The following is a 17,345-nucleotide window of genomic DNA, read 5'->3' as shown; positions in this document are numbered from 1 at the left end:
ATGTACCCACTTCTGTCAGTCTTTACAGCCATGCTAAAAAACACTGTGTTGTCTTTCTCTGTGTGACTTATTTCACCTAGCTTCCAATTTGACAATAAATTTCATTTAAAAAAATAAAAATAAATTAAAAAATAAAAAAGCTCTTTGATGCAAAACATAAAATGTTACATAAGAAAACCAAAAATTAAAATGTACAGATATTTGTGGAGGTCAAATGGCTACTTCTTGCCAGAATTCAAGACAAATGTGAGTAATCAGATAATGATTCACAGATATTCCTACCCTAATTCAATTATAACAGGGAAAGAAATGAAACTCGGTTATTACTTGCAAAATAAATTCATATTTCATATGCATTTATATTTGTGAAGATAGACATATTCTTTGTATTGTCTCTACCTGTTCCCTACACTCTTGTAGAAAAATTATGTGAATATTCAAAAGGAATTGAATATAATTGTTTATGGTAGCTGTAAGTAATCGCTAAAGTTGTGTTTCATACAACCCAAGGTTGCAATGACGTTGAAAATTAAGCATCTAATTTTCATTCACCTGTTTGTGGTTTGGCTCTGTTAGGGTTGATCAAGTCTGGGCATTTATGGACTTGACTCCAGACTACATACAGATGCAGCTCAGATCCTGGTATATGATCTTGCATAACAGAGATAGCAACTAGCAGAAATGTGTTTCTTAGTGCCTGGTCTCTGAACTCATAACCTATCACATTCCAACACACATTATAGTGTGAAAACAAGTCACGTGGGCAAACTTATCATTTGTTATCTGTAGACTACACTCTTTTCACAGTGGTCAGAGGGAAGAAATGTAGATTCACTGAAAGTAACCTAATCTACCATTATAGCCATAGGATTTTTTTTTTTAATAATACTTCATGAGAGAATAATTTTGTAAAGGATATTGTTTGGAAATAAATTAAAAATTTATACTCTCTTAACTTCCCATTTGGTTTTTTTGTCTTCTGTGCCAAATATCCTTGTAAATCAGTTTTATATAGTGATAGACATGATACTATAGATATTTTCACGGTGGTCTTTGATCAAATAAGTTATAAGCAGAAAATTATAAAGTGAAAGGACATTGGCATTGAAACCGGTCACTTCATGGAATTTCTAAGTGCACACTCCTAGCCCTGGGACTCAGTTATATAACTGCTCTGGCTGTTTTCTCTGCGGAATATATGATGGAAATAGTATCTTATTCATATTTACTTGAAGAGTATTTGAACAGTACCTCTTGACACAAGTATTCACAAGATTTCAGTGGTTTTGGCTTAAGAAATTGATGCTTTTGTGTCATCATCTGTGACATGATGGTCTTAATTGTAGCAACTTCATAGGGCTGTTCTGAGGAATAAATAATAATAAATAATATAATGCCTATGGATCCTTAAAATAAAGCCCAAGCACATGAAGTAGTTGCTGTGATCTCTTCATATTTTGCTTTTCCCAATGTCCAATAAAGGCCATTTTTCATAAAACCAAAGCCCTATAACTGTATTCTTCCTTTCACCCAGTGAAACAGCCAGGCATCAGAAATGCTATCTGGCAACCATTTTGATCATATATCAAAGAAATTTGCATTTTAAAAAGTGGAGAAATTCAATGCGCATCATGTGTGGACACTAGAGTAATTTTTTCGGTGTCTGTGTTTCGTGTTTTTTTGAAATCAAGTTGCAATTACTGTCCTTTCCCTTATTGCTCAAGAACCCCAGTCTCCTCACAAAGTGTGTTATTTGGGCATCCGTATAGGCTGTGTCTTTTGGAATTGAAGAATACAAAGGGGATTGTCAATCTGTGACATAATAGCCTGTTTGAATCCTAGATTTGGGGATCCTACAGTGTGCAGGGAGAAGAAGGGACTGAAATGCCCTATCTTCCAATGTTGGAATATCCCATCTACACATATGCATCTGTTACCATAAAGAATGGAGAAAAGTGAGAGATGCCGCTAAATACATTCTGATGTAGAACACCTCCCATTTTCTCCCCAAGTATATTTTACATTTCTAAATACATACAAAAAGCAGTGTGAAAAAATACTATTATTACCTATACCCATAAGAAGGCATGTGTCACCACTGTCCTGTCTCTCTAGTGAGTGGAATGTTACAAATGCTGGTGGGATGCACCTGAGGCACAACTAATCAGCAATACCATGACAGAGAAATTGGTATCTTTAGTCCAACACCTCAGGGTAACAGAGCAGAATGAATATGCAATATATTAGAGATCTACAATATTCAAATTGTGGCCTGTGGAGGAGTAACTCAGAGCATATGCATATACATAATTGGGTTTGTACCATTTTTATTGACATCACATGGCATCATGACGAGGAATATTTCGTATGGATTTGTAATCAATTTAGAGTATATGTTATTTAATTTGCCCTGGCTTTAAAAATAGATGCTTAAAATAAATCCATTTTGTGTCATAAAGTCCAAACATAATTCCTCAAAAATTTACTTTGATAAATGAAAGCAGTTTGATTTTTCATAAAAGATAAGATGAGATGCCTTCTGTAAAATGCTAAATTAAGCTTATCTATAAATAATAAAAGACGTTTTATTAAATTGAACAAAACTTGTCCAAGAAAGATATTCAATACTGAAAAACACTCCTGGTTCGTGAATTATGTACCATGTCCTAAAGGACATGAGTCAGTAACGATAAATGGTTATTGTGTTAAAAAATAATTAAAATAACTACATGTTATTGAGACCTTGGAACAGTCATATTGAGTTTAAGTGTTTTATATGCATTATATTTTACCTATTTTAATTCCCATTTTAGATTAGCAACCAGATAGCTAGACAGGAATCAACTGTTTATAGTTTTAATATTTTATTTTAGTGTTTATTGCTTCCAGTAATTATTTATTTTATTTTATTTTATTTTATTTTATTTTATTTTATTTTATTTTATTTATTTTATTGTTTATAATCATTTTTTAAATTTAAATCCAAGTTAGTTAACATATAGTTAATAATGATTTCAGGAATAGAATTGAGGGATTCAACATTTATATATAGCACAAGTGGTCATCCCAACAAGTGCCCTCCTTAATGCCCATTGCCCATCCCCACACCCAACACCCCTGCAAAAACCATCAATTTGTGCTCTGCATTTAAGAGTCTCTTATGGTTTATGTCCCACCTGTTTTTTAGATTATTTTTGCTTCCCTTCCCTCTATGTTCATTTGTTTTCTTCCTTAAACTTCACATATGAGTGAAAGCCTGTGATATTTGTCTTTCTGTGACGGACTTATTTTGCTAAGCATAAGACACTCTACTTCCATCTACATTGTTGCCAATGGCAAGGTTTTATTCTTTGTGATCACCGAATAATATGAATATTCTACTGCATATATATATATATATATATATATATATATGTGTGTGTGTGTGTGTGTGTGTATACACATATATATATGGCACATCTTCATTCATCAGTCGATGGTCATTTGGGCTCTTTTCCATACTTTGGCTATTGAGGATTAACATTACGGCACGAGAGCCCCTAGGAATCAGCACTTCTGTATCCTTTGAATAAATACCTAGTAGTGCAATTGCTGGGTTATAGGGTAGTTCTATTTTTTTATTTTTTGGGTTACCTCCATATTGTTTTCCAGAGTGGCTGCACCAGTTTGCATTCCCACGAGCAGTGCAGAAGAGTTCCTGTTTCTCCACATCCTTGCCAACATCTTTTTTTGACTGTGGTGTGAATTTTAACCATTCTGATAGGTGTGAGGTGCTATCTCATTGTGGTTTTCATTAGTATTTCCCTGATGATGTGTGATGAGCATCATTGCACGTATCTGTTAGCCATCTGGATGTCTTCTTCAGAAAGGTGTCTCTTCATGTCTTTTGCCCATTTCTTCACTGGATTATTTGGGTTTTGGGTGTTGAGTTTGAGAAGTTCTTTATAGATTTTGGACACTAACCCTTTAAGCAATATGTCCTTTGCAAATATCCTCTCCCATTGTGTCAGTTGCCTTTCAGTTTTTCTGATTATGTCCTTTGCTGTACACAAGCTTTTTCTCTTGAGGAAGTCCCAGTGGTTCATTTGTGTTTTGTTTCCCTTGCTTCCCCAGACATGTCAAGTTAGAAGTTGCTGAGGCTCAGATCAAAGAGGATGTTGCCTGTTTTCTCCTCTAGGACTTTGGTTTTCTGTCTCACATTCACATCTTTCATTCATTTTGCGTTTATTTTTGTGTATGCTGTAAGAAAGTGGTCCACGTTCATTCTTATGCATATTTCTGCCCAATTTCCCAACACCATTTGCTAAAGAGACTGTCTTTTTTCCATTGGATAGTCTTTCCTGCTTTGTCAAAGATTAGTTGGCCATATATTTGTAGGTCCATTTCTGCGTGATCTAGTCTGTTCCATTGATATATATGTCTGTTTTGGTGCCAGTGCCATACTGTCTTGATGATTACAGCTTTGTAATACAGCTTGAAGTCTGGGATTGTGATGCCTCCTGCTTTGGTTTTCTTCTTCAGGATTGCTTTGCCTATTTGGGTCTTTTCTGATTCCATGCAAATTTTAGATTGCTTGTTCTACCTCTGTGAAGACTGCTGATGTTACTTTGCTAGGGGTTGCATCATATTTGGAGATTGCTTTGGCTACTATCAACATTTTAACAATATTTGTTTTTCCAATCCATGAGCATGGAATGTCTTTCCTTTTTGTGTGTGTTTTCTTCAATTTTTTTCATAAGCTTTCTATAGTTTTCCCTATATAGATTTTTCACCTCTTTTGTTAGGCTTATTGCTAGGTATGGTATGGTTTGAGGTGCAATTGTAAATGGGATCGACTCCTTTATTTCTCCTTCTGCTGCTTCATTATTGCTATATGGAAATGCAACTGATTTCTGTACATTGATTTTATATCCTGCCACTTTGCTGAATTCATGGATCAGTTCTAGCAGTTTGTTGGTGGGATTTTTTGAATTCTCACATAAAGGATCATTTCATCTGAGAAGAGTGAAAGTTTATCTTCCTCTTTGCCTATTTGGGTGATTTTTTCTCCTTTTGCTGTCTGATTGCTGAAGCTAGGACTTCCAACACTATAGTGAATGACAGTGGTGACCGTGGACATCGTTGTCGTGTTCCTGACCGTAGGGGGAAAGGTCTCAGTTTGTCCCCATTGACGACGATATTAGCTGTGGGTCTTTCACATATGCCCGTTATGATTTTCAGGTATGTCCCTTCTATCCCTATATTTTGAGGGCTTTTATCAAGAATGGGAGCTGCATTTTGTCAAAGGGTTTTTTCTGCATCTATTGGGAGAATCATGCAGTTCTTATCATTTCTTTTCTTAATGTGATGTAAAATATTGATTGACTTGCAGGTATTGAACTAGACCTGCACCCAGGAACCAATCCCAGTTGATCAGGGTAAATAATTCTTTTAATGTATTGTTGGATCCAATTTGCTAGTATTTCATTGAGAGTTTTTGCATCCATGTTCACTAGGGAAATTGGTGGGAATTCTTCATTTTGGAGGGGTCTTTGGTTTTGGCATCAAGGTAATGTTGTAGATGTGCGAGCATCCTAATAGAAGCTTGTAGAATGAGTTTGGAAGTTTCCCTTCCATTTCTATTTTTTGGAACAGATTCAAAAGAATAAGGGTTAACTCCTCTTTAATGTTTTGCAGAATTCCCCGGACAACAGCCAGTCCTGGAATCTTATTTGTTGGGAGATTTTTGATTACTGAATCAATTTCCTTCCTGCTTATGGGTGTGTTCAAATTTTTCCTTTCTTCCTGTTTCAGTTTTAGTAGTTTAAATATTTCTAGGCATTTGCCCATTTTTCTAGATTGTCCGAATTGTTTGCATATAATTGCTTATAATATTCTTTTATTATTGTTTGTATTTCTGTGGTGTTGGTGGTAATATCTCCTCTTCCATTTGTGAATTTATTTGGGTTCTTTCCGTGTTTCTTTTTGACAACTGTGGCTATGGGTTTATCAATTTTGTTAATTCTGTTCTTTTTATTTACTTCAATATCATGGATTTCTGCTCTAATCTTTTTATTTCCCCTCTTCCGATGCCTTTGGACTTTATTTGCTGTTCCTTATCCAGCCTTTTTAGGTGTAAGTTTAGGTTGTATATTTAAGACCTTTCTTCTTCCTTCAGGAAGGCCTGGATTGTTATGTACTTCCTTCTTATAACCATTGCGGCATCACAGAAGTTTTGGAATATCTTGTTTTCATTTTCATTGTCTTCCATGTACTTTCTAGTTTCCTCTTCAATTTCGTGGATTAAAATTAATCCATATTTTAGTAGGATGTTATTTAATCTCCAAGTATTTATGGTCTTTTCAAAAGTTTTCTTGTGATTAATTTCAAGTTTCATAGAGTTGTGGTCAGAAAATATGCACAGTATGGTCTCAATGCTTTTGTACTTGTTGAGGGCTGATTTGTGACCCGGTATGTGATCTATTCTGGAGAATATTCCATGTGCACTCGAGAAGAATGTGTGTTCTGCTACTTTAGGATGATGTGTTCTGAATGTATCTGTTAAGTCCATCTGGTCCAGCGTGTCATTCAAAGCCAGTGTTTCCTTGTTGATTTTCTGCTTACATGATTTGTTTATTACTGTAAGATGTGGGTGTTGAAGTCTTCTACTCTTATGGTATTATCGCCAATGAAATTTATGTTTGTAATTAATTGATATATATATTAGGATGCTCGCACATTGTAGGAATATGCATTTACAATTGTTAGATCTTCTTGGTGGATAGACCCCTTAATAATGGTTTAATGCCCTTCAACTCTTGTTACAGTCTTTATTTTTAAATCTAGTTTGTCTGATATAAGTCAGCTACTCCAGGCTTCTTTTGATGACCATTAGCATGATAGATGGTTCTCCATCCCCTTATTTTAATCTGTAGATGACTTTAGGTCTAAAATGAGTCTCTTGTAAGAAGCATATACCTTGTTTTCTTATCCATTCTGATACCCTATGTCTTGTCATTGGAGCATTTAGTCCTATTCCACTTAGAGTGAGTACTGAAAGATATGAATTTAGTCCCATTATGTTCCTTCTAGAGTTGATGTTGCTGGTGGTGTTCTCTGGTCCTTTCTAGTCTTTGCTGCTTTTGGTCTTTTTTGTTTTGTTTTGTCTTTTCTCCACTGAAAGAGTCCCGCTTAAAATTTCATGCAGGGTTCGTTTACTTGTCATGAATTCTTTTATTTTTTGTGTCTCTGGGAAACTCTTTATCACTCCTTCTATTCTGAATGACATTCTTGCTGGATAAAGAAGTCTTGACTGCATATTTTTCTGATTCAGCACGTTGAATATATCCTTCCAGGTCTGCAACGTTTATGTGGATATGTCAGCTGCAAACTTGATGTGTCTTCTCTTATAGAGTAAGGACTTTTTTCTCTTGCTGCTTTCACAATTCTTTCCTTGTCGGTGTTTTTGGTGAATTTTACTAAGATATGCCTTGGTGATGGTCAGTTTTTGTAGTATCTAATGGGAGGTCTCTGTGCTTCCTGGATTTTGACATCTGTGTCCTTCCCAGAGTAGGAAGTGTTCTGGTATTTTGCTCAACTAAACTTTCTGCCCTTTTCTCTATTTCTTCATCTTTTGGAACTCCTCTGTTTTGGATGTTATTCTTTTCTACTAAGTCACTGAGCTCTCCAAGTCTTGTATCCTGCTCATTGCCTTTGTTCTCTATTTTTTCTGCTTCATTATCCTCCATAATTTTATCTTCTATGTCACTGATTCACTTCACTGCCTTACGCAGCCTTGCCATCGTGGCATGCATTCATTTTGAATCGCGGTTGTAGCATTTTTACTAACAGCCTGACTAGGTTTTATTTCTATCTCTGCAGAAAGGATTCTCAGATGTCTTCTACGCTTTTACAACCCCAGCTAGTATTCATATTATCGTGGTTCTTAATTCTAGTTCAGACATCTTACTTTTGTGTGTGTTGACTAAGTCTGTGACTGTCATATCTTCCTGTTCTCGCTTTGGGGGTTAAGTTCTTTGTTTTGCCATTTTGAAGGAAGAAAAAAATTAAGAAAATAAAAAAGTAAAATTAAAAACTGAAAATAAAACAAAAAATCAAATAAAGGAAGCTAGATCCTAGAAGTGTTTTGATCCGCATGTTGAAAAAAATCTCGGTACAATAGAGAGGAAAAGGAAAGGAAAGCAGAAAAAGTAAGAAAAAAATTTAGAAATTAAAAATATATCTAATAAAGTAGAATAAAATAAAATACAAAAATGATCTAAAATAGGAACTTAAAAAATAAAAAAACAAGTTAAAAATAAAACTATTTATTTTCTGTATCCAATAAAAAGAAAGAAAATTAAGGGGGGGTGGGAATTTAAGATATAACAGAAGCAACGAAAATGAGCAAATAAGTGAACCAGCAAACAGAATGAAACCCGAATGAAGTGGCATCCAGTTTCCCCTAGAACTGAAATGATGAAGCCTCCTCTATTTCATGCACTAAGCAGGTGGAGTGACTTGTGCTGGTCTTCTGAGGGGTGTGCTTGGAGGGCACAGTTGGGCTGGGCTTGATGTAATGGCTCCATTCTCCACTAGGTGGCAGTGCTTAGGTTACTGGGGTGGATCAGTGTGGCACCCATGTGCATGTGTGGGAGTGGTGGAAATGGCTTCACCCAGTGTCCTAGTCTTTGGCACAGGGACTTGTGCTCTCACTGCCCCACTAGCAAGCACCCCTCCTTGGCTGCAGACCTCCGCCCACTCTACACCTCTACCCTGTCCATGTCTAAGCTGTCCACCTTCCAGGTGAAATCTCTCTCCAGAGTTTTATTTCAGACAGGGTTGTGTTTCAGAACCCCACGTTTCAGAGACCCCTTGCTTCAATCTTCACTGACTCTCGGTGTGTGTGTGGGGGGGGGTGTTGCTAAACAATGGCCAGGTGCCAGCTTGCCTCAGAAAATGTTCATGTGATTGCACAGCGGCAGAGGTTCAAAGATTATGGGAACTCACAACACACAGCTAGCTCCAGGTTTTTGTTGCACTCGGGCATCTTTGTCCCAGTACTAGCAAATGTAGCTGCTCTCATGGTCCGCTGGGACCTGTGCCCTCTGTGAAGCTATATAGCCAATACCAACTGCACTCCAAGCAGGGGAACAGCTTCTCTCTGTAGAGCACATAGACCGTTCAGACAGCACTGCCTGCTTCTGGGGATTCGCCCCACTTCCTCATCAGAGCACCACCAGGCTCTGAGCTCTGAAACGACAGACTCTGCTCTACTGTTTATAGAAACTTGGCAGTACTACCTCTCCTTTCCCCCTGTCAATGGTTTTGGGGGACAGATTTCTTGTTTAGTCCCCTACGAGTATTTTCACTCTTTCTGTCTCTTTTTTCCAGCTACTTTCGGGGGGAGTGCTTTTCTTGCAGGATCCCAATGCACCACATTCTCCCCCTTTCTTTCTCTCTGTCTTCCCTCCATGAAATGGCTCCTTACTCTCTTCATCTTTTCTCCCCTCAGTTCACCTCTCTGACCTGCATAACCGCCGACTTCTGTGCCTCAGGTTATGCAGGTTGTTGCTACACTCCTCAGATCAACTTCCTAGGTGTTCCAAATGGTCTGGTGCTTCTCTAGCTGCATTTCAGGGATGAGACAAAATTAGCGTCTCCATGCCATTCCAACACCTTAACTCCTCCCACCCATGAAGTAACTTTTAAAAGGTGATACTTGTCAATTTGAGAGCCAGGAGTAATTACAGAGTTGATGGACTGCAGACCTCATTGACTGAAGTATGAAATTTCATTTATGTGATTCATTACCATTCCTCTAGAACTAAAGCTACTCTCACTGCCTTTGAAATCATAGATCTTTCTAGAAATTTGCTCCAAGTGTGTTCTTCCATAAATGATTTACACTTTTATTTATCATTTTATACTTTCATATTTTGCCATGAAATCAATTGCCATTTTCAGATGTTAAATAACTGCTTTTTAAAATTATGGGTTTTGTTGTTGTTGTTGTTTGTTTGTTTTCACCATTGTTCATGCTTTGGATAAGTTTAGTGTGTCACATAATGTTTTGCAACATATAAATTAGTCCTTTTAAAATTCAACAAACCTCAGAATTCCACAATTTTCAAGATAAAATATCACTTGATAGCATTGTATTACCTTTTAGTAAAGAAATCTAAATCCCCAAAGAAGAGTCACTTATTACAGGAAATTCCTATATGTGCTAAAACTAGTATTTCCTAGTCTTACAGCACTCTATTTTTAACCAATAATGAATTTTCAATCGTCACAAAAAATGGTGCAACAGTATTTCTCTAATACAGCCTTTAATTTAATCTGGCTATTCTAATAGTGTTGCAAGGTGTCCCTGGAATCTGACTTTACAGTAATGAGGTCAGTATTATTCTTGAATTTTTTTCTTCTTCACTTATGTATTGTTTACACTTTCCCAACCATCACTACAGTGTCAAACATTGTGTCATTGTAAAACCCTGTTATTCTGTCACGAAATACTTATTTAAGCTCTAAGGGAAGTGGAGCGAGATTTTACATTGTTCCACTTCAAATGAGCAGTATCCCTCACCCTGCACCCCACCCGGTGTCACTGTACTAGCAATGCACATGACACACACTCTTGATCAAGACCTTCAGGGCAGGTCCATTCAGCACTGTGCCTGACACTACTCAGCTGCAGAGACGAATAACCCAAGACTAACCTGGGCAGAACTCAGTCAGGTTAAGGAGTCACAAAGACGGCGAGTGAAACCTGAGAACATTAATACATCTATTTCAATAACTGAGCAGGAAATGGCCCATGCGGAATTCAATCTTCAAGTTGCTTCTCAGGAGCTTCAAGGGATTGACAAGAACTGTCTCTGCAAAGGTAAAACATTTAATGCAGACAGGTATATCTGTTCCGGGATGTGAAGTTGGGGTGCAGGGTTGTAGGGAAAGAGTAGGAAATGATCTCACATAGTTTTCATTTGTGAGGATCAGAACTGGAAGTTGGAATATGGTAGTGTCCTTGAAGTCTGGGGACTCACTTTGTTCCGGTGTTACAATCCACACTGTTTGCCAACCTGTCATGGAGTAGTATGTTGACTGCCAATGCAATGGTATATTCTAAGTGAAGATTACAATGGTAGATATAGGTTTGGTGTCCAAGTTTGTACATTTGATTCCCTGAAGGTTGTTGCTTCTCTTGTTTGTAAATTTCCTAAATGATTATTTCCATGCATCTTTTGTCAGTGTTTTCATTTCTCTTGTGTCCAGGGAGGTACATCGCTGAGGTTCTGGGAATCATCTGCCTTGTCTTGATGTCCACTGTGGTAAAAATAAACGTTATTCCCTGTAAGTCACTGTTTGAATGACTAATAGGGAGTTTTTAACGTTAATATCATCAGTCCTTGAAATATTATATAACATATGGAATTTTATTATCTCATTTTAATGGACGCATGCTCTAAATGTGGAATAGTTATTCTAAATTTATCTAAAGTAAAACTACCACATGATGTTTAAGGGAGTATTAAACACTTTTCAGAATTTTTATAACTTCAAGGCAAGTTATTTGAGAGACTTTATTGATAGATACAAATGAATTCTTGAGATTGGTTAAACCAAATACTGTAAGAGATGGTGAAGTTTGGTTCATTAAGCTTTTGAATTATGTTCCTCCCTATTGTTCATTATTTTATTTAATTTTTACTGGTAAAATCAATTTTATTGCAGCATTTTCTAATTCTAAATAATATACCAAATTTCAAACTAAGAAACTCAAATTATTCTGATGCACTTAATTTAATGTTATGTTTCTTGAAGATTATTTTAATGTTCAAGCTACTGAAGGACCAGAGCACAACCAAACCTCCCTGGAAACAAAGATCCAGAAAGGTACAACATCCCTTGCAAAATTCTGTTATTAGTTTAGTGTCTATCTAGCTCTATCTCCAAGTAGGCAAAGATGATAACAGATTCTTTTGGAAAAAGTGAATTGGAAAATCGCTTAATGAACTTTCAGAATTAAGGATTCTAGGAGAGTATAACTTCTTAGGCAACAATATGAAGAAATACTCATTTAAAATCAGCTCACCCGTTGTTAACAATTGCCTCACATGTTCTCCTCCTATAACATGATAAAAGATAAATCATTCCATAAAGATGGTTGTGTTCAGTGATTCTCAGGACATGTAGAGTTGGACATTTTTGTGGTTCCTTTATATGGGCATATAAATTAGGCGATGAAAGCCTGACTCTTCTCTGAGAGTGTGTGTGTGTGTTTTGCTTTAATTTTACCAGCTCGTGAGGGTATATGAATATGTTATGTACACATATGTGTATCCATATACAGTCTGCAAATTTTCATTTTGTAATTCTCTAAGCTTTTTGGATAATATCTCATAATCTCTCTCCAGCGTGTCTCTGTTGTCATTGTCTGAAAGAGTGGTTTACGTATTCCAACAATTGCTATTACATTAGCACTGAGGGAAAATCATGGAAGGAGAGTTTGACGTCCTGTGCTTCTAAGAACTCTAACCTGCTCTACTATGATGATGAAGAGGACAAGGTAAGTTTTCAGATGTTTGCAGATCTATTAAAAGCTTGTGAGTGACTATTATGCTTGTAGAGTTCATCCATAGTGACATATGTATTTGTAGTTTATTTTAAAGTCTTTAGTACTCCACATGTTGACTCTATGACACATTATTTATATTCTTATACCTTGAATGTACATTTGATAATTTCCAATTCTTACTTTTCATAGACACCTGTGTCTCTAGAAATGCTCTTTTTCCTGAAACAAACTTTACATTTAATTTGACAACATATCAAGGAAATTAGGCATTTGTGCAAATTGATTACAAATGTGTATTTGTGTAGAATTACACAAATACCAATCACATCATGGGACAGAAGTTTAGAGCCTTTACCAGTCCTGCCCATTTTAATTTTATGAGATATTTCTGCCTATTTGGGGGCTTTATATCAATGGAATCATTCAGTTTGCATTTTTATGTGTGTCTGCTTTCTCTGTCAGATGCTATCTGTAATGCATCTATATTAACACATTTGTCTATAGTTTGAAATTTCACTACTCTCTTATATGGATATGACAGTTTCAAAACCATTCTCAGTAATTTAGTTCCTTTTTATTATGTGGGTATTATGAATAATTGTGTTATGAAAAGTCTTTCTTATATCCTCCTCCACGTATCATATTTATAATCCTTTATTATATATAACTACATCTTATAGAGCATATTTATGTAATATAAGTGTTATGGTTTTCATATTAAAATAGTAACCTATAAATACAACATAATTATATTTATGTTTAATTGTAATACACTTCCCTGTAAGAGTTAGTATGAAATTGCACAGTCATTGACATGTGGAAATTTCAATATATTAAATTTTCCCTACATTTTTTATTGTATTGTGTAAATATCCATTGTACCAACTAGTCTTTTGATCCAAATCTCAGTAGTCTCAGTAAAAGTAATTAATAAATTCTGATGGTTATACACAGTACCATTTTTCTGTGTTGTAAATCTTAAGGGCATTCTCTTTTGTGAGAAAGAGAAGTACTGGGCTGTGTCTCTTGCCCGTTTCTCCAGGATGGTGCCTTTTTTTCACATCTTAGAAGCCTTTGTCATATTGTAGATACGAGCACTTTCTCGAGTTTTTAAGATGAAAATATTTGTGACATGCATTTTTACTCTCATAATGGAGTCTTTTAATGACCAGAATTGTATTTATTTACTTTTTAATATAATTTATTGTCAAGTTGGCTAACATATATTGTATAGAGTTTGCCCTTGGTTTTGGGGGTAGATTCCCGCGATTGATTGCTTACATACAACCCCCCAGTGCTCATCCTCAATGTCCATCACCCATTTTCCTCTCTCCCCCACCCCGCTACCCACCCCTAGTTTGTTCTCTGGATTTAAGAGTCTCTTGTGGGGTGCCTCCCTCCCTCTCTGTTTGTAACTATTTTTCCCCCTTCCCTTCCACCTTGGTCTTCTCTTAAGTTTCTCAACATCCAAGTATGAGTGGAAACCTATGATATCTGTCCTTCTCTGACTATTTCACTCAGCATAATACCTTAAGCTGCATAGTTTCTTTGTCTGGTCAATCTTCTTTTCTTTTCTTTTTCCCTACCTCCTTCTTTATTTCCCTTTCTCTCCCTCTGGAATGATCAGAATTTTAATGTTACCATAGTCCTACTTAGCACTTGGTGTGTTACAATCATTACTATGGACCTATTTCAGAAGTTAGTGACAGTTCACGAGTATTATTTCCTATATTATTTTCCTGGACTCACCTTTTTCTTTATTTCTTTGTCTTTTAACTTTTCATTATGTTTATGATCCAGTTAGAATTTATTTTTTGTGATGCTATATTTCTGATGCTGTGAGATAAAAGTGAAGGTTATAGTTTTCTACATCATTACCTCTGTGATGGAGCATCATTTAGAGCAAAGTAGGTCTCATCTTCATAAATAACTTTATATACATGAAGTTCTATATGTACACATATGCTCTAATCTCCTTTATATACAAAATATGGATATTACATATCTTCATATAGATAATTACATATTCGCAGGTCACTGTCTATACAGTCTGTCACAACCCACAGCAGTTGGAGTAAAATGTAGAGACTTACTTGCCTTTATGGCCCCTTACCGTGTCCCAATTATACTGTGTCCTAATATTTCTCTACTTACTTTGAGAATCACATGGAATTTATAATTTTGCTCCAACTGATAGTTTTGCTTCAAATATCAAACAATTTAGAGAACACAGTGAAGGAAAGTCCATTTTACCTATGAGAGTTTTATTCTTTCTTTTTTTCTTTCTTCCTGATGATTCAAGATGCCTTCTTTTGCCATTTCTTCTCTTTAAGAGTTCTTTCAGAGTGGGTCTGGTGGTGATACATTTTCTCAATTTTCTTCATCGAAGAATGTCTTGATTTCCCCTGCATGCCTGTTGATTTTTTTTGGTGGATAGTCAATGGGTTTTATTATTTTTTATCAAAAAACAATGTTTTGTTTTTGTTTTTGTGTTTGTTTTGTTTTGTTTTGTTTTGTTTTTAGAATCAAGCAGTTAGTATCTACAACTTTTCTGTTTTCCTAGCAGCCATTTTTGTGTTATTTTGACTGGAGAGAAAAAACATTGTGGAGACTTGGGTGTGTACCTGTTGGTGTCTGTGGTTTGCTAGGCTCTCTGACACCAGTCTATGTGAGGTAGAGGGAAATTCCGTGGAGCTCATCACCATGTCATTCCTCGGTTCTCCAGGGCTCGGACATGTCAGCTTTCTCATTACCTTTCTGAATCTTGTGTCATCTTATGTATAATGCCCAGGGACTGTAGCTGCATTGGTGGGAGGAATAGGGAAAAGTCTAACCACTCTTTCTTTCCAGAACAGGAATCTTGTCTGTGGTGGTTTTATTTTGAATGCTCCTAAATTTAGTAGTGTTCAGCATCGTTTCCTGTACTCGCGTGCTATCTATACAGGGTGTTTGGTGAAGTATCTACTGAAAATTTTTGCTAATAATTTTACTTTTTTTCATTGTATTTTGAGCATCCTTTATGTACCCTGGCAGCAAGTCTTTTATTAGATGTTTGTTTTGTAAATGTTTCTTCACAAGTTTATGACTTTCTTATCTCTTCAAAGAGCAGATATTATCTTGATGAACTACATTTCATCAATTCTTCTTTTATGGATTATGCTTTTGACATTCTGTCTAAAAACTCTCTCACCAACTGTAGGTCATGCGTTTTTTATAAAACATTTGAACATTTTTATGTGTGATCAATTTTGAGCACTTTAATGTAGTATAAAGTATATAATCATTAATCATATTTGATAGCCCATTGTTTCCAGAACATTTGTTGAAGACACTCTACTTTCTCCACTGAATGACTTTGCATTTTTGTGGAATTGTGCATTTTGTATTGTGTGGGTACAAATGTTGCCTTTCTCATCTGTTTAATTAATGTCCTTACGTATTTTTATGTCTGTTTTGTACTTGAAAGATCATCTTTTTTACTTTAAATGTTTATTAATTTATTTTGAGAGAGTGAGAATGCAGGCAGAGGTGGGGCAGAGAGAGAAAGAGAGAGGCAGAGAATCCCAAGTAGGGTCCATGGTGTCAGCACAGAGCCTGACTTAGGGCTCCATCTCAGGAACCATGAGCAGTAATCAAGACTCAGAGGCATAAATGACTGATCTACCCAGGTGCCCGCAAAATTGTCCTTTTTAAACGGTGAATTTATTCAAGTTCATTTTCAGAGTTATGCTACCTATTCAGGATCGTTGCATGGATGTTTCCTTTTCATGTCTATCTTTCTAGACGTTTTATTTAATGTTTATTTATTTATTTATTTATTTTGTGTGAGAGAAAATGTGCATGGGAGAGGGTCAGAGAGAGAGAGAGAGAGATGGAGACAGAATAACTTCCCAGCAGGTTCTGCTCTGTCAGTGCAGAACCCAATGTGGAGCTCAAACTCACAAACCCTGACATCATGACCTGAGCCTGAATCAAGAGTTGGACACTCAACCAATGAACTGCCCAGGCACCCCGTTAGATAGGTTTTTGAAAAATAAAAATAAATATTAGTTTTATCATTTACCTTCTGTATCATGGAAATCACATGAATTGATCCTCTTTGCTAATGTGATAAATGAAGATTATTTATGGCATTTCAAATGTAAATACAAATGGCACTACTTCAATAAATCTACTTATCATTGTCCTGATATGTAATTTCCTTCTCTTTTTAGTATTCCCGTCAAAATGTATATGACACATATTTTATTAGCCTCCTTTTCTGACCTTACAATGATTTCTTTTTGCTTTTTAAACTGGCATTACATTCTTCTTTATTCATAAACATCTAAATACTTTCTAAATGAGTGTGAAAAGTTTTCTGAATTACAGACAAAATTGTATTAGAAATTTTATTAAAAAAATTTTTTTTAACATTTATTTATTTTTGAGACAGAGAGAGACAGAGCATGAACAGGGGAGGGGCAGAGAGAGAGGGAGACACAGAATTGGAAGCAGGTTCCAGGCTCTGAGCTGTCACACATCTCTTTGCTGTTCTGTTGTCCGATTGTCCTACGTTGTATTCGCCCGTTCTATTGCGGATGCTCTTGGATATTTGGGTGTTGGTCGTTTGGGGCTGCTTTGAGTTATTCTACTATACATCCTTCACAATCAGCTTTTAGCTAAATGTATGTGTGTCATTTCTTCCTTCTATAACCTTACCTGGCTCCTCTCTTATTGCTGCTTGAGAGGGAAGCAATTAGATCGTGCATTGATAACATTCTTCCTTTGTGTGTGATTGACAAAG

The 17,345-nt window shown here is 36.0% G+C and overlaps 1 protein-coding gene across 1 annotated transcript in view; it reads left to right on the top strand.

Moving 5' to 3' along the window:
• LOC145715632 (NKG2-A/NKG2-B type II integral membrane protein-like) overlaps positions 1 to 17,345 on the top strand; it is a 28,387-nt gene that overhangs the window by 243 nt on the left and 10,799 nt on the right. Inside the window, exons 2-7 of the mRNA XM_081796292.1 lie at positions 5,073 to 5,220; positions 5,677 to 5,759; positions 10,673 to 10,867; positions 11,257 to 11,334; positions 11,824 to 11,877; positions 12,399 to 12,550. Coding sequence (XP_081652418.1) covers positions 5,073 to 5,220; positions 5,677 to 5,759; positions 10,673 to 10,867; positions 11,257 to 11,334; positions 11,824 to 11,877; positions 12,399 to 12,550 — 710 coding nt within the window. The remainder of the gene's footprint in view (positions 1 to 5,072; positions 5,221 to 5,676; positions 5,760 to 10,672; positions 10,868 to 11,256; positions 11,335 to 11,823; positions 11,878 to 12,398; positions 12,551 to 17,345) is intronic.

The sequence above is a fragment of the Panthera onca genome, chromosome B4, assembly GCF_046562875.1.
Source record: "Panthera onca isolate mPanOnc1 chromosome B4, mPanOnc1 haplotype 2, whole genome shotgun sequence".
NCBI classification, from domain to species: domain Eukaryota; kingdom Metazoa; phylum Chordata; class Mammalia; order Carnivora; family Felidae; genus Panthera; species Panthera onca.
This window is presented reverse-complemented; position numbering and strand designations above follow the sequence as displayed.